This window comes from Neoarthrinium moseri (assembly GCF_022829205.1).
Source record: "Neoarthrinium moseri strain CBS 164.80 chromosome Unknown scaffold25_Wmoseri_CBS_16480, whole genome shotgun sequence".
NCBI lineage: Eukaryota > Fungi > Ascomycota > Sordariomycetes > Amphisphaeriales > Apiosporaceae > Neoarthrinium > Neoarthrinium moseri.
This window is the reverse complement of record NW_026055139.1, coordinates 92,509-106,239: the sequence shown is the minus strand read 5'-3', so window position 1 is coordinate 106,239 and position 13,731 is coordinate 92,509. Positions and strand designations below refer to the sequence as shown.

The 13,731-nt window shown below is 48.3% G+C and overlaps 7 protein-coding genes across 7 annotated transcripts; 3 read left to right on the top strand and 4 right to left on the bottom strand.

The window, feature by feature from the left end:
- Nucleotides 1-1,184: 1,184 nt before the first annotated feature.
- Nucleotides 1,185-1,838, top strand: JN550_006848 (uncharacterized protein; the record flags this gene model as incomplete). The annotated part of the gene is made up of 1 exon (XM_049318632.1): nucleotides 1,185-1,838. One exon carries the CDS (start codon nucleotides 1,185-1,187, stop codon nucleotides 1,836-1,838), a length of 654 nt encoding a protein of 217 aa, XP_049171083.1.
- Nucleotides 1,839-2,055: 217 nt separating this feature from the next.
- On the bottom strand, nucleotides 2,056-2,744 carry JN550_006847 (uncharacterized protein; the record flags this gene model as incomplete). The annotated part of the gene is made up of 2 exons (XM_049318631.1): nucleotides 2,056-2,079; nucleotides 2,160-2,744. The coding sequence occupies 2 exons, from the start codon at nucleotides 2,742-2,744 to the stop codon at nucleotides 2,056-2,058; spliced, it is 609 nt and encodes a 202-aa protein (XP_049171082.1).
- Nucleotides 2,745-4,661: 1,917 nt separating this feature from the next.
- On the bottom strand, nucleotides 4,662-5,171 carry JN550_006846 (uncharacterized protein; the record flags this gene model as incomplete). The annotated part of the gene is made up of 1 exon (XM_049318630.1): nucleotides 4,662-5,171. One exon carries the CDS (start codon nucleotides 5,169-5,171, stop codon nucleotides 4,662-4,664), a length of 510 nt encoding a protein of 169 aa, XP_049171081.1.
- Nucleotides 5,172-6,206: 1,035 nt separating this feature from the next.
- Nucleotides 6,207-6,527, top strand: JN550_006845 (uncharacterized protein; the record flags this gene model as incomplete). The annotated part of the gene is made up of 1 exon (XM_049318629.1): nucleotides 6,207-6,527. One exon carries the CDS (start codon nucleotides 6,207-6,209, stop codon nucleotides 6,525-6,527), a length of 321 nt encoding a protein of 106 aa, XP_049171080.1.
- Nucleotides 6,528-6,901: 374 nt separating this feature from the next.
- On the bottom strand, nucleotides 6,902-7,840 carry JN550_006844 (uncharacterized protein; the record flags this gene model as incomplete). Its single annotated transcript, XM_049318627.1, has 1 exon — nucleotides 6,902-7,840. One exon carries the CDS (start codon nucleotides 7,838-7,840, stop codon nucleotides 6,902-6,904), a length of 939 nt encoding a protein of 312 aa, XP_049171079.1.
- A 1,466-nt stretch (nucleotides 7,841-9,306) lies between these two features.
- On the top strand, nucleotides 9,307-10,100 carry JN550_006843 (uncharacterized protein; the record flags this gene model as incomplete). The annotated part of the gene is made up of 4 exons (XM_049318626.1): nucleotides 9,307-9,387; nucleotides 9,449-9,683; nucleotides 9,776-9,835; nucleotides 9,901-10,100. 4 exons carry the CDS (start codon nucleotides 9,307-9,309, stop codon nucleotides 10,098-10,100), a joined length of 576 nt encoding a protein of 191 aa, XP_049171078.1.
- Nucleotides 10,101-10,766: 666 nt separating this feature from the next.
- Nucleotides 10,767-12,439, bottom strand: JN550_006842 (uncharacterized protein; the record flags this gene model as incomplete). Its single annotated transcript, XM_049318625.1, has 4 exons — nucleotides 10,767-10,843; nucleotides 10,905-11,952; nucleotides 12,026-12,077; nucleotides 12,150-12,439. The coding sequence occupies 4 exons, from the start codon at nucleotides 12,437-12,439 to the stop codon at nucleotides 10,767-10,769; spliced, it is 1,467 nt and encodes a 488-aa protein (XP_049171077.1).
- Nucleotides 12,440-13,731: the final 1,292 nt, after the last annotated feature.

Genomic DNA, 13,731 nt, shown 5'->3' with positions numbered 1-13,731 from the left:
AGTGACTTGAAAATCAAAAAGGGAACCAGCTGAAGGAGGGGCTGCATTGAGAAGTTCTCTGTGGTCATCTGGAATGCCTCCAGGGTCCCCCAGTACAGAGCGCACCTTGTTCGTCCGGCACTTTCGACTGTGCCGCTGAGATTGATTAGGTACGAGCGTCTGGATGTGCAGGGTATCTACCTGGTCAGCCCACCTCGGCAGCTGCCTGGTTCGCAGGCAGTGGGTGCCACCATCGTCAAAACCCGCCTGACTGGGTACTCATCCCAGCAATGACGGACCAGGGTCACTTGAACCGCAAAAGATTCAGAAAAGGAGTGAAAAACAGCCCTGCAACCGTCTGCAATCTTGGCAGTAGAGAGTAAGGAAAAAGCCCCCAACAGTGAACCAAAGACTGAGTGCTCACCCAAACCCTGGAGATTCCAGAAATTACGCCCAGCGAATTGGCAATTCAATTCAGCTTGCAGAGGGGTGAGCCTTCCAATCTTCGAGACTCACTGGCGCAGAGACTCTGACGCAAGAACATTTCGTTGTTTTCTACTGTGGTAAGAAAGTCCTTGTGTGAAAGAGACTTGGGCTGCACAAAAGGTACATTTCTATGGCGATATGCGATCAACGACTGAATGTTGAAGTGGTCGTAAGTTGTGAGGCAGGAAGACAAGTACCGACAGGCAGGAATACAGAGGTAAGTATGCGCGGCATCGAACATATGAATTTCAAGTACATGCTGGATGTATTATCCGCGTACAGCTAAGTAGTCTAACAAGAGTCAATTACTGCGACGGTTTTCCAGTCTAAGGATCTCTCCGTCACAGTAAAACCGGGGCTTCTAGGTCTGGCTTAGTAATCCGCAAAGGGAACGCTGTTGCTCTGCCCGATGCGGCGTCACGTGGCGGAGATTTGCCCAGTGCGCCCCATGTGATCAACGCCAGACCTCAAAAGCCGGAAATGGGCCATCAGATGGATTGAAAAGGCACGGTGGCTGTGCGAGTGCATGGAATGCAACGCGCAAGTCGAGGTTCCATCCATCCAACACCTGGGCAGGGCATTCCAGCCAAACAACGCCCAACCTTGAAACTCAGCTTTGCTGCAACGTCCTCAAATCAGCAGAAGAGTCGACTTTTGAACTGAGTAGAAAAGTTTCGTCTTCTACTCTTCTGCACCGGACTTCTCATTCCACACACACAATGGGCGACCCTTCGAGATACGAAGCCTACCGGGTCCTTCAACGTAACGATATCCCAGCCGTCGTATGGCTCGAGGACGCGCTTGGGTACTACGGCATGAACACTGTCTTGTTCCGACTTCACATCATCGTCCCATCGATTGACACCGCCGCCGAAGCACTCCAGCTGCAAGGATGGACATTGTATCAACCGCGGCCACGTGATCTGAGATCATTCCTCTCAGACTTACCTCCTTCTAGCTATCGCCGCTTGTTACCTCCGGACTGGGTGGAAGATCCAGTGGAGCCGTGGCCCCCTTTGCCTCCTGATCAAGTGGTGGAAAGACAGCCTGAACTCGTACTTTTTTCAGCCGACTTTTGGCACGTCTCTCTCCATGGTAACAAATCCATGTTTCCTCCGCTCGAGATGCTCGTCAACTCCTTAATCACCGCGATACTGGACTCGCCCGACGGGACTTTTCTACAGGTCCGTCTGGGTGTTTACATATGCGCTTTGTACTCTGAAGTGGCGCCTCTAAGACACCCTGACTTTGCGGCAAGCCTGAGTCCTACCAATCGGCATTTTCACCATGACGGAGTCAATGGTATGCTAGTGACCACCATTCCTGCAATTAACCGTCAACGTAAGTTTCGGGACGCACTCGCGGAATCGTGAAGGATTCACATGGAACCGCATTCGCAAGAATTTGAAAAAGAGGAAGGGTACATGGGAAACTCTGTACTATTTAGCGGATTCCCCATTATTGTGTTACTCCATCCTAGAGTTCCTCCACTGATATACGTTCCCGCATACCCCAGAATTAACCATTATACCGTGCCCAGCCCAATTGTGGAGCACCGCTCCTTGAACGTAAATCCTAACGCATTAAACTCTAATGGGGAAACGTTCCCTTGTGCTATCTCTCGAATAATGATTAGTATGCGTGAAGGAGCGTTGGCAGTAAGTAATGATGAGCCATGTATCATAAATACTAACAAAGTCGTAACCAGCGTCTTCCCACAGCTTTTTATTGCCGTGGATACTCATGAAGTAGAGCACAAAATCCTTGGTCGCGTTCGGGACCTCAGTACCAGTCGGAAGCATCTGGTTCTGATAGCACCACTCAAGCAGAAATAGTATGTCGTCCGCATCGGTTTGTTTCTTTGCGTTGGTATGTCTTCCCAGCATGGATCGGCACTTAGCATTCAAGATTAGTGCTGGTTTTAAAATTTTAACGCCCTTGATTATGATTGTCGGCGTTGACTCGGTAAATTCTTCTTTAAAGAGAACGGGAGGGGTGAGAATCTCAATTTCGACTTTGGGGTCGCTCTTGAAAGAGGTATGCAAGGTCTTCTTCTCGACCTCGAAGTAAATGGGGTTGCGCTTGAGACGGTCCCTTGCATTCTTGGTGCCATTCATGGGCACGACAAAGTCCACATCTTCCGTCTCTCGCATAGAGCCTAGCATAGCGCAAGCACCTCCACCAACCACAGCATACTTCAGATCACCTAGAGCGTGGGCAACTGCAAGTATAGCTTGACGGGTCTGGACGGTGCTTGGCTTCGGTTTCGGAGTAGACATTATATGGATGATGAAAATACTTTGGCATGAGCTAAGAGATTTGCTACCAGCATTAAGAAAGCTTCGAGGTATGGGGTTCAAGGCCAGAGTGTAGAGACAGGTCGATAAGCTTGGTAGTACGAGGTGCTTCCTTCTATACCGGGCAGTAGCAGTCAGCCTCAATTATCTTAACTCAGATTATTTTACTTCATGTAGCTCTGCTGCACGTTGCAGATATATCGGAGCGCCAAGGCAGCAACGAAATGAAGCTATGTCAAGAGAGCCATTTGGCGCACCAGACAGCATTGGGTCCAGACTGCCTGGCCAATGAAGTCCAAGCAATCTTGCAGCCTAGACCAAAGATGCGCTAATAATCAGGACTTTGACGCTGAGAAAGAAAGCCTTTTCTAGAGATACATGTACGAGCACACATCTCCATTCTACAGCCGCGCGGTAATAGGAGCATACGCAAAAGATATTAGGCGCTCAATATGCAAGCGGGTCACTGGGTTTGACATGTGAATTAGTGTCCATCCCTGGTCACAGCGCTTAGCCCGACCCCACATGTATGCCCTTGAAGCAAGTAGAGACGCATAGCTACTACAAAGACACTGGCGACTAGCGCTTGGGTTGAGGACTTAGCTCCTTGCTCGAAAAGATGATTTGTATTCGTCGTGTAGGCGCCCTGCCGGGGGTTCCCTACAAATCGACTACAGCAACACACGGGTGGGTAGTCTGCAAAGTTGCTCAAGTCTGCCAAGCGGCATAAGACCGCTCGGCTAGGGGTAAGTGAGTCAGACAAGGAGCTCGGCGGCTATCTAGGGAGCCAGAGTCGCCTTCTTGTGGTTGTACCCTAAAAAAACGTAAGCCCACGTTTACCAAGTTCCGGCCTCAGGACAGGGTTTGTCTCTTCAATGTATAGAAAATGCCCGTTGGCGCAAGATTCCCAGGACTCCTTCGTGGTATTGGGCATCGCTCGATGGAAATTTTCGAGGTACGACAGAGCTGTACGTTGGCAGACGAGAGGTTTTTTCCCCGACATTATCTAGACCGATTCCTTTACTAGCAAGCTCCTCGATATCCAGATATCTGTTGAATGTCCTATCAACCCTTTCGGAAGGGTATCAAACTGATGTTTGCAGATTTGAGCTAGGGCAAAGCAAGTAACTGGGTGAATCGCGCATCGCCTGACTTGGATGGACATACACCGAAATCGGCGCTAGGTATCACGAATCTATGGCCCAGATAATGTGGACCTAAGCCTTCGAGTTGAGGTTGATGTTCCCGAAGAGTTGCGTTCTCGGATCGATATTCTGTTTTTGTGTGCAGAGATCTGCACCTCATCACACTAGTCTTGGGTCTGCCACCAGTATCTAAGGAATTTACAGGTACTTTTTAGGAAGAATGCGCCTCGCGGATATGAAAATGTTGCTTTAAAAAGGTACAGATAATATTTATAGAAGGATAAGCCGCCTGGACACTTAGCAGGTAAAGGGCATTGATTACCACTTAACAAGACCAACCTCAGTCAGGGTAATGAGAGAGATATTTCGCAAGACAAGGTCAACTCTTCAGTTGACGGTTTTATACATCGTGGTCAATTCCGATCTGCTTTATTATCATTCCACACCTGAACACATCTAGCCCGGTTTTGATGACTTTGATCATGCCGACCTGTAATCGTCATTGGATTATTAGAGAATGACTATGACTTTATCTGTGATCTAAAGGGTTGCAAACAAAACACAACAGAAAACAAGGATCAGCCTTCACGTTCCACACCATTCCCTTAAAATGATACAGACAACAACAAGAACAACAACAACAAGAACAACAACAACAATAACCATAAAACAAGACACTCGCACAAAAAAAGAAGAATAAAACTGTCGGCAAAAGATCAGTACCTTCACTGCTGAGCCCAACCATCCAAAACTATCACTTCAACGAATTCAAATGCTCAATAAGGCCTAAAGAGTTGCATCTCGCCATCGGTACGTAGCTAATTGCAACGCCCTTCTGTTCACACCACTTCTTTTTCTCCGTGTACCAGTTGGGAATACGATCCTCGTATTTGGTATATTGGGGGTTTTTCTCGGACATAGTTCTCCACGCTGGCAATCCCGCTTCTTCAGGCATCACCGGAGTGAAGGCGATTTTATGGTCCTTCAGTGCCACGCACAGTGACTGGTGGCTGGAGACCAAGAGAAGGCTTCCTCGATCGTCCTTGGAAAGCCATGACTTCACGTCGTTCGCGTAGATCTCCGGGAGTAGGTCTCCTCGTTCTCCATCCGGACCCTTTTCCTTGTGGTATTTGTCGTTATCCGAATCCATGTCTTTCACTTCGGCCCACGACATGGGCCTTCCGTTCATCTTTTCCTCCACATCCTTGCGTATGGGCCCAAAGAACAGGGAAACGACCTTAGTAATTTGTGTGCCGGTTGCCATCCTTGCTGAAGTGTGATCTTGATTATATATAGATGATCGGGCGAACTTTCGGGGTACTACTGATCTCGAGTAGAGTGTGACCTTCAAGAAAATACTTGTTATAGCACGCGAATCTGATGATAATACGAATGGCAAAGTAAGACATGGACAAATAGGTAAACCAGAAGGACAGCAGCAGATAGGCATTAATAAGTACTTACGTTATGCACAAAGAAAACGCGATGAGGACCACCAACGTTGGAGTTGGAAAGTTGGAGGTTAGAGAGTGGTGGTAAAAATGAGTATGACCACCTTTAAATGTTGGGGGTTTACAGCCACGCGGGGCTGTGCCTCACGAGGATTCAACCAACAGGAGTGCAGGTCGCTCTAGGAAGGTAGCGTAGTCCTACCTGACAAGATGCCTTCATAGCCTATGATGCTTTTTTGCTACTACCGAGATCTTACATTCCATAGACTTGACCAACTGCCAACATTCCATCTCGACTCGTATTGCCAACTGCTTGGATTATCACCAACAATAAGCCGGAATCGTACGTGACGTGACACGTATTCGGCGTATTCCAAGGATGTTGCTGTGGCCTCGACTGGACTTATTGCGAAATTCTGAGATACTCTGATCTGTAAAAGAGCACAATTCCACTGGCAGATTTTGACTTAGCACCCTTCTTTCCAGAAGCAGCCGAGCCCGAATAATGAGTACGGGTTTTTTCATCTGGCCACGCAGGATTGCTGCTGGGCCGTAGCAAAAGTCACTGGCCTCAAAGCTCGCCATTGAAAACCCTCTAGAAGAATTCGTAATTGAGACGCGACATCTACTACAACCTAATACGCGAGCTTTTCGAGTAAACCGATATATACATGAAGAATCAGTAAATATCAATGCTGAATGGCTGCTAGATGCTATCGAAATCAAAACGAGCTAGCTCGCATATCCTCAACTTTATACATCCTTTCTCGTTTCACTGTGAGCTGGGCAATACTCCGCGCATGGCTCATGCTTCGGAAACAATGGGTATATGTAGCATCGTGTTGAATATGTACCCCGCACACCCGTCCCTCCCCATGATAGTTGACAGCGCGACCCAGACGCTCGGGGAAGGCGCATCATTGGCTCGGTGCCTGCAGTTGGCGAGTGCACTGCCTGACGAGGCTCGCGTGCACAACGCGCCGGGAGTCGATCGGTGTGAGGTCATCAAGGCCACGGGCTTGCGATTCCCCAAGAGAAACCAGCAGGTCGACCACGAGGTGGTCAAGAAGAAGCCGGAGCTGGTCCGCAACAAGCCGGCTGCGTTGCAGATCGACCATGACCCGGCGGCGTCTGCCGAGGAGATTTTTGACGACGTTTTGACTTGTTGAAAGGGTGGAAGATTGTTTGTGAATACCAATCAGTCTGAAGATTGGTTTTCAAAGAATGAAGACTGATTTCGATAGCGGATCTACTCTAAGCCTCGTATATGTATTGTAGTTGCAACCTGCGCAACCTAGGAAGAGTACAACATACAGTTGGTGGGCCTGAAAATTTTCAAACTTGGTAGCAGCTGGCGATACTAACTAGATCATCACCTTTTTGATCGCCATCTTCCGTTTGGTAAATATTTGCGGAACACCGCAGATGGGCTGATATGATAGCAGTCCGAGATGGGTTGACAAGGGTTGTAATTTGCATACTTAGTCTTAATACTCGTCTTCATTTGCCTCATTTACCAAAACATCATCCTTTATAATGCTTATCACGTCTCAAAAATCACCTTGTTCTCCTTGACCCAATCGTCGAGAGTGGTAGCCGGCTTACCAGTGTAAAGCTTCACGTTGCTCACACCCTCCTCGTATCTTGGAAACCGCTCACCGTGCCCTTTATCCGGCCCCTTTGTACTTAATGTTCTGACCATAAATTCCGCGTATTGGGGCGTCATGCCATGAGTAATGTAATTGTCGTACCCTTCCTTAGGCCCTAGTGTCGTGATGGACAGGTCCTTGCCTAGCACCTTTCCAATAGTGACGATGCTCTCGTGTATGGATCGGATCTTGGGTCCATAGAGATAGACGATATTATTTTGGCCATTGCGAGGACCGGAGACGAGAATGTTGCCGATAACTTTGCCAATATCGCTGGGTACGATATTGTCCTGCTCAAACGTGCCACCGTACAGTTTCACGTCGTTGGCGACGATGCCGCTCCTCTCGGCCAGGAGGTTTGTGGCGAAGCACCCGCTGCGTACGGCGGTGTAATGGTCCGGACCGAACGTGTCGTGCAGGTTTGCCTCGACCTGCCCGTGCACGTGGGCCAGGAGTTCGGAAGGGGGAATATCACGCAGAGGCTGGTTGGTCAGGATGGTGAAGCTGCTCAGCAAGACGACGAACTCGATGCCGGCAGCCTTCATGGCCAAGATGGCACCCTGCAAGTGGTCTGGTGCGCCGTGGACGAGGTAGATGAAGGCACGCTTAGCTCCAGACATCTTGACGGCTTGGGTTACTGTCTCGGGTTCCTGCAGGTCGGCTTGGATCCTGCGGAAGCTGGCCGAGTCCTCCTGGTCTTTCCCGATTCCGCGGATGTTCTTAGTCGGGTCTCGCATGGCGAGCCAGACATCGACGCCCTGCTCGGCGGCCGTACGGGCAACGACGGATCCCACTTGGCCTGTCGGGCCAAAAACAATGACCGAGGATGCCATGACGATCGTTTTCGATACGAGACTTTGGAAATCGAACCTGATTGAGACTGCTAATAGAGCATGATTGTCCGTCAATGCGTTTGTCAGCATGGGCAGTATAAACATCCCTAGGTTAGTGGCTACCCCGCTTGATATGCTTACAGTGTTACACCGATCTATGACGGCCACGTAGGTGCAAGCCGGGTTTTGGATACAAGATCGCAGCAAGCTCAGCGACCGAGAGGGTATGCATAAACGTAACTAGACGGCCATAACTCAGAAGAACTTTTCAATCCAACCCAGCGAAGGAAAGGGAAAAGTCCAAAAAGATTTCGAGGTCAAAAGAGCTATCTGTAAAAAGCTCTACTCTAAGTACCGATCCAACGCAAGGCCAGGAAGTAAATTAAGGGACTATGGCAGAGATAGTAAACTAGAGTGAGAAGTAGCTAACCCAAAACTTACCGAGGGAATGTCTGCCGTTCGAGTTCACGGGCTTGCGATGAAATGGTCGCGCCTCTATGGATGACAGATAGCCTACAGTTCAATATTTCTTCTGATGGTCGGGCCCGGAAGAGCAAAACCACACCTTGGCCAACAATATAGCTATATTCGTCCTCGGTCAAGTCGCCTGCGACATCCACGCCTAACAGTCGAGGACAATAAGACAAGACAATATCTCCGTAGCTAGTAGTCATACTCGCCAATGAATGGCGTGCATGCGTAGACGAGAAGGAAGAGGAGAGCCAGAGAAGCGAAGAGGTCATCCTAGCGATACCTTGTACCTGAAGGCTTTAGAGAAAGAGACGACGCATCGTCGCCACAGTACATAGCAGGACTATGATGATGGAGATAGCCACAAAACCCCCTCGGATAGGTCATTAACAATGCTGTCGAATGCATACTCTATGGTCTTGCCGACTTGGTCAACTGTGTCGCCGTTCACAATGTCGTACGAATCACTTCGGGGCGCTATATGGGCTGTGATGATTGTAACCACGAGTAGGCAACATATTGGTTGGGGGAAATGCGAGGGTGGGGTGTGCATGGCGACCTTCTGTTGCTTGGACAAGCAAATTATTTCGAGGAGGTCAGTCCAATGCCTCCCCAGGATTCTTGGCTACTAGGGAAAGGATCTTGGAGGATACAGTTTGATGATTAACGAGAGCTGGTGGCTATCCCGCCCAACGCCACGCCAGTGATGCTTATTCCCTGGCATGTATCAGAACAGTGCTTTGCCGCAGGGCAGTGCCCACCCGTGCAAGGCTAGAGGTCAGGCCACGAATTTGACACAGCAAACTCGTTGGGAGGGAGGTGACCCTTGCCTCCTAGGAACCCTTCAATTTCCATTTAACTTCATGGTAAGGCCCAATCTGGGCGTACCGTGGGATTACATTACAGTCCACCTCTTTCTAATCTCCTGAACCCCTGCATGGCCGATGACTAGTAGTCGCAGCCCGAACTTCATGCAAGTGCAGGGCGAGCCGAACATGGCATCGCAACACTATTTTTGGGGGCGGTTTGGCAGCAATGAGGCCTTCAGCCAAATTCTGCCCCCTGTTGCTACACTGGTAAATCTTGCCCGCATGAGAGCAAGTTCCACTGGTCTGAGTCTGATATTATCTAAACCAGGCTGTCGCCTACTATATAGGCCGCGTGATTTACAATCTCTACTTTCACCCGCTTTCCAAGTACCCAGCCCCGAAGCTTGCCGCTGCCACCGACATTTGGTGGGCTTATGCCAGGTATGCGTCATTCCTCACCATCATGTACATCTCAGCAATTGTTACACTTCTCAATTCTCGAGAAACGAATATCCTGATCGCGGTTTATTTTGGCGTACTGCCTTCCATAGGACTACGGGAAGGTATCCGTGGATAGTCGAGAATGCTCTCAAGCAATATGATAATGCCCATCGCTGCTAGCCTTACCAATCATACGTAACTGACGCTCTTACAGGTGACATTGTTCGTATTGCTCCTAATGAACTCGTTTTCCTAACGCCCCAGGCAGCAAGAGGTCAGACTGACTAAGGCGAGTTTACTGCAATTTAGTTACCATACTCATTAGTGTGTCCATAACAGATATATATCTATCGCAAGAGAAGAATCTCGAGCTGTTTGTACAAGTCGGTTATGATGCCTTGGATACCGGCGACGGTGGAATATCAGGAGAGACCAATCCCGTAAAGCACCGTGGGATTTCAAAGACATTTACGCCTGCATTTAGCACGAGGAATGTCCTGGTGCTATTGTGGACGGGGTGTATATTCCTAAAGGAGTAGGTCTTGCTATCCCATTCTGGATCCACAATATCCTTTGCAAACGCACGCCTGGAGGCTTACACGGGATCAAAATTAGGTCATATGCCAAATCAGCTATTTTCTGCGGCAAGGAACCTATGCTTCTTTTCTGAGCCGCTTAAGTTTCGCCCAGAACGGTGGTTGTCGTCAGATCACCCGAGATTTGATCCTCAATACCAAGACGACAACTTGTTAGCCTCCAAACCTTTCAGCCAGGGCCCGAGAGGATGTCCTGGCGGGGCCATAGCCTTGGCTGTCGTCCGATTATTTATTGCCAAGGTTTTATGGTAATTTGACTTGGAAGCTGTGTCTGCTCAGGAAGGATTATCTTTTGAGAAGGATTTTAAGTGGCTTACATTCTGGGAACGGCCGCCATTCTTGTTACGATTTAAGTCTGTCCAAAGGGCATGAAAGTGTACACAATTCGTTGGAGGAGACGCTACGCCACCTATAAGAAAGTTTTCAGAAATGAGAGAACCAATGCACATGCGAAGGATAAGGGATGGACACGGGCACTATCCTGGCTTGGTAAGTACCAGCCGCCACCCCTCTTTTCCCTAAATCTCAATTTCGATGGTGCCATTGTGTGCCCAATTGACTGAAACGCATACCACAAAACCTTGACTTCAATTCACCGACCTTCAGTATTCAAGTCCTCGCGGTAAATAATTCCATTTCTTCGTCCCGAGTCTCGTGAACAGTCTGGTAAGGTTGTTTCAAGCGACCTGAGAAACGAACAGAAGGTGAGTAGAATGTTATAACGTGCGACGCACTCCAGAGACTTACGTAGTAAAATATCAATAAATGTTAGGATGGTAGGGGCCCATTGCGCCAAAGCGAGAACTTGACCGAAACTCCATTCGGAATCCTTATCCGAGTCTGATGCTGCGGCTCTAAAGCTACGCCTATACTTCATAAAATAGTCGATCAAGACCCACATCGCTACCACGCATATGGTTCCCATTAGCGTTCGTAAGCCTAAAGATATCGTTTCCCAAGCATTTTCGGAAGGGGTGAGACGTTCGAATATATATCTGGCCCATTTCGGTACTGGCCGTTGATGAGAGTAAATTGTAAATGCCATCGTAAAAAGCGTCTTGAGATACCATATCAGATTGACAGCCTGCAAGCCGAATCCAATTTTGATTAATTTCTTGAGTAACATAACCAAATTGAAGTCATCACAGTGTTTGCGCCAAAGATCAACTCGGTTAGTCACATCGCCAGGCAAATTTATTGAACTAGGAATGCCATTGGTGTCGAAACCTCCATCTGTGAGACCAGAGATGCTTTTGGATTCAAGTATGAAACTGAGAACGATAACAAAGGTCCACAGAAACAATCTGAGTGCGCCCCACTGCGGGTGTTTTGCCGTTGTCTGGGTTGTTGTAGCTGTTCGAGCTGTCTTGATTGTAGTCGTCGTTATGCTTGTTGCAACTGTCTGGAGCGTCAAGCATATGAATACAGAGAGGATAGCAGCAACAACAGACGCTATTGCAGGGAGTACCAAAAAGTCGTCTGCCTCCACTGGGCCTGAAGGATACCAAATATGATGAAAACGAGTGATAGTAGCGCCAAGTATTGCGGAAGCGAAAACGAGTGCGGCATCCAGGAAGCCATCCAGTGAGTCCTCAAAGACTGTCACAAGCCTGCCAAAGCCCAGGTTCTGTAAAATAGAGCGCTCGCCTTTAAGCAGGCGAAGTTGACCAAGTGTGAGGATGGTGAAGTACAAGGTGGCGAGACTGGCAGCTGATGTTGTTGACAAAATGTCAATAAAAAACAGTAAGTTATGTAGACGCTTGTGATCCATACCAATAATGTACGTGGCAACCATCTATCTTGGTATGTTAGATTTTGGTACGTCATTTATTGACGATGGGTTTCTTTTCAAGGTGAATAGCACTTACGCCTCTTCCTAATACATCTGGATCGCCTTGCACCTGGAGTCTCTCACAAATTCTGTAAGTTCCAGTTTCATAGTTGAAACAAGTTGTTCATGTGGCGAAGATCTTTTCATATAAACCGTCTAACGCGTCTTGATTTCGGTCGTAGTAAGTGTCATTGAGCCAGACGCCGAAGTACCATGTCATCAATTGCTCGTGATATATGACTGTCTTGTTACTGTGAGGCCAATCTCTTGGAATCAAGGACTGCAGGAAGTTTAGTATGACTGCCATGTCTCCGGCGTTTTCTTCGCTTGTGCCCAAGATCTCGACGACCCAGTCAGCTATAGCGAAACAGCTGCTGCCATTGCCGCCAACCGTCAAGCTGTTAAGTGCAGGAGCTGTCCATTTAGCCCAAACCTTGTACGAGTTACTCATCCTTGAGGTCTGTTGCGGCAACTAAGGTCAAGGCTTCAAGAAGAATGAGCAGTTTAGGGACAGCGAACCAAAGCAGAAGTTGCAAAGAGCATGCTTCTGACCAAGTTGTAGGGATAGAATCCGGGCCGCTTTCGAAGATGTTTCATTCTGTAATGTCAATCATTCCATGATGCAGATAAAAGCTGGTTACACGACAGATGAAAGATAGCCCCCAAATTATTGAGAAATGTAATAACGCCGCAGCTGTGCATGTTGTCACAAGAGTCGCGGATGACCCCGCTGGCAATTTGGTGACAACCCAATAAGCGGGAAATGGCCTGCAGATGTTGCATCATCTCTACAAACAGGAAATTACAGGCTCGAAGGCCACATGTTTCGAGAATAGGCGCTCCTCGGGCAAATGATCTAAGCAATCGGCTAGGTCGATCATGTCTAGTTTTACTTATTATAGGTGGGCATCGATCCGACACAGATCCGCCATGCATCCACTTTGCAGATTGGCTGCCTCTCCAACCCCCTGAAGAAGGCGGTTCAATATAATACGACTTGCTCGTCATCTTGCAGGCTCGATTCAACCCTACAGTACCGAGTTCGGGAATATATCGAATAGGAAACCGCCAAATTAGAGAGAGTCAAAAATGGCAACAAGTTGCGGCTCTGGTTGTACGATCACCATTGAAAAAGTGGTTTCACAACTATCAGCCCTCGGCTGCAATAGGCAGAGATCATCGCCAATATTCAGCAGGCATACTGTGTGTTCCGTTCTCCGCCGTCTTTTCCCAATTAAGAAGCTACATTTTTGGACTATGTTTTGACGGAGGCCCAAAAGACTAGTGCCCTTTGTCGGCACGTCGTCAGTACCAACAACGCGAGAAAGATGGCTAGTCACTGGCATCACTCTTGGTAATGATTTCAGCATCATTTTCTTTGTCTCGCTAGCAGGTCTTTCGAAAATTACGAAGGGTCCGCTTGCAGTCATCTCGCTAACCGAGCGATAACAACGAATAGTCCGGCACAATGACGACAAAGGCTGGACCATCTGCAGAGCCACTAATTTGCAAATGGGTAGGAACTTCCTAGTAATCAAGATTGACCAAATCTTTAATTCCCTTTTTGCCTCTGCTCGTGAGTTCTATGAGTTTCCATTCTGCGTTGAGGCTTTAATTACCCATAGGAGGATGCGACAACAAAGATCAGAGCCAGAGTCGCCACGATGGCCTCCCAGTGGCATCTCTGCAACTTCTCTGTCTCCACAATTGTCCCCCGTATCTCCACGAAGGAATGTCTTATCA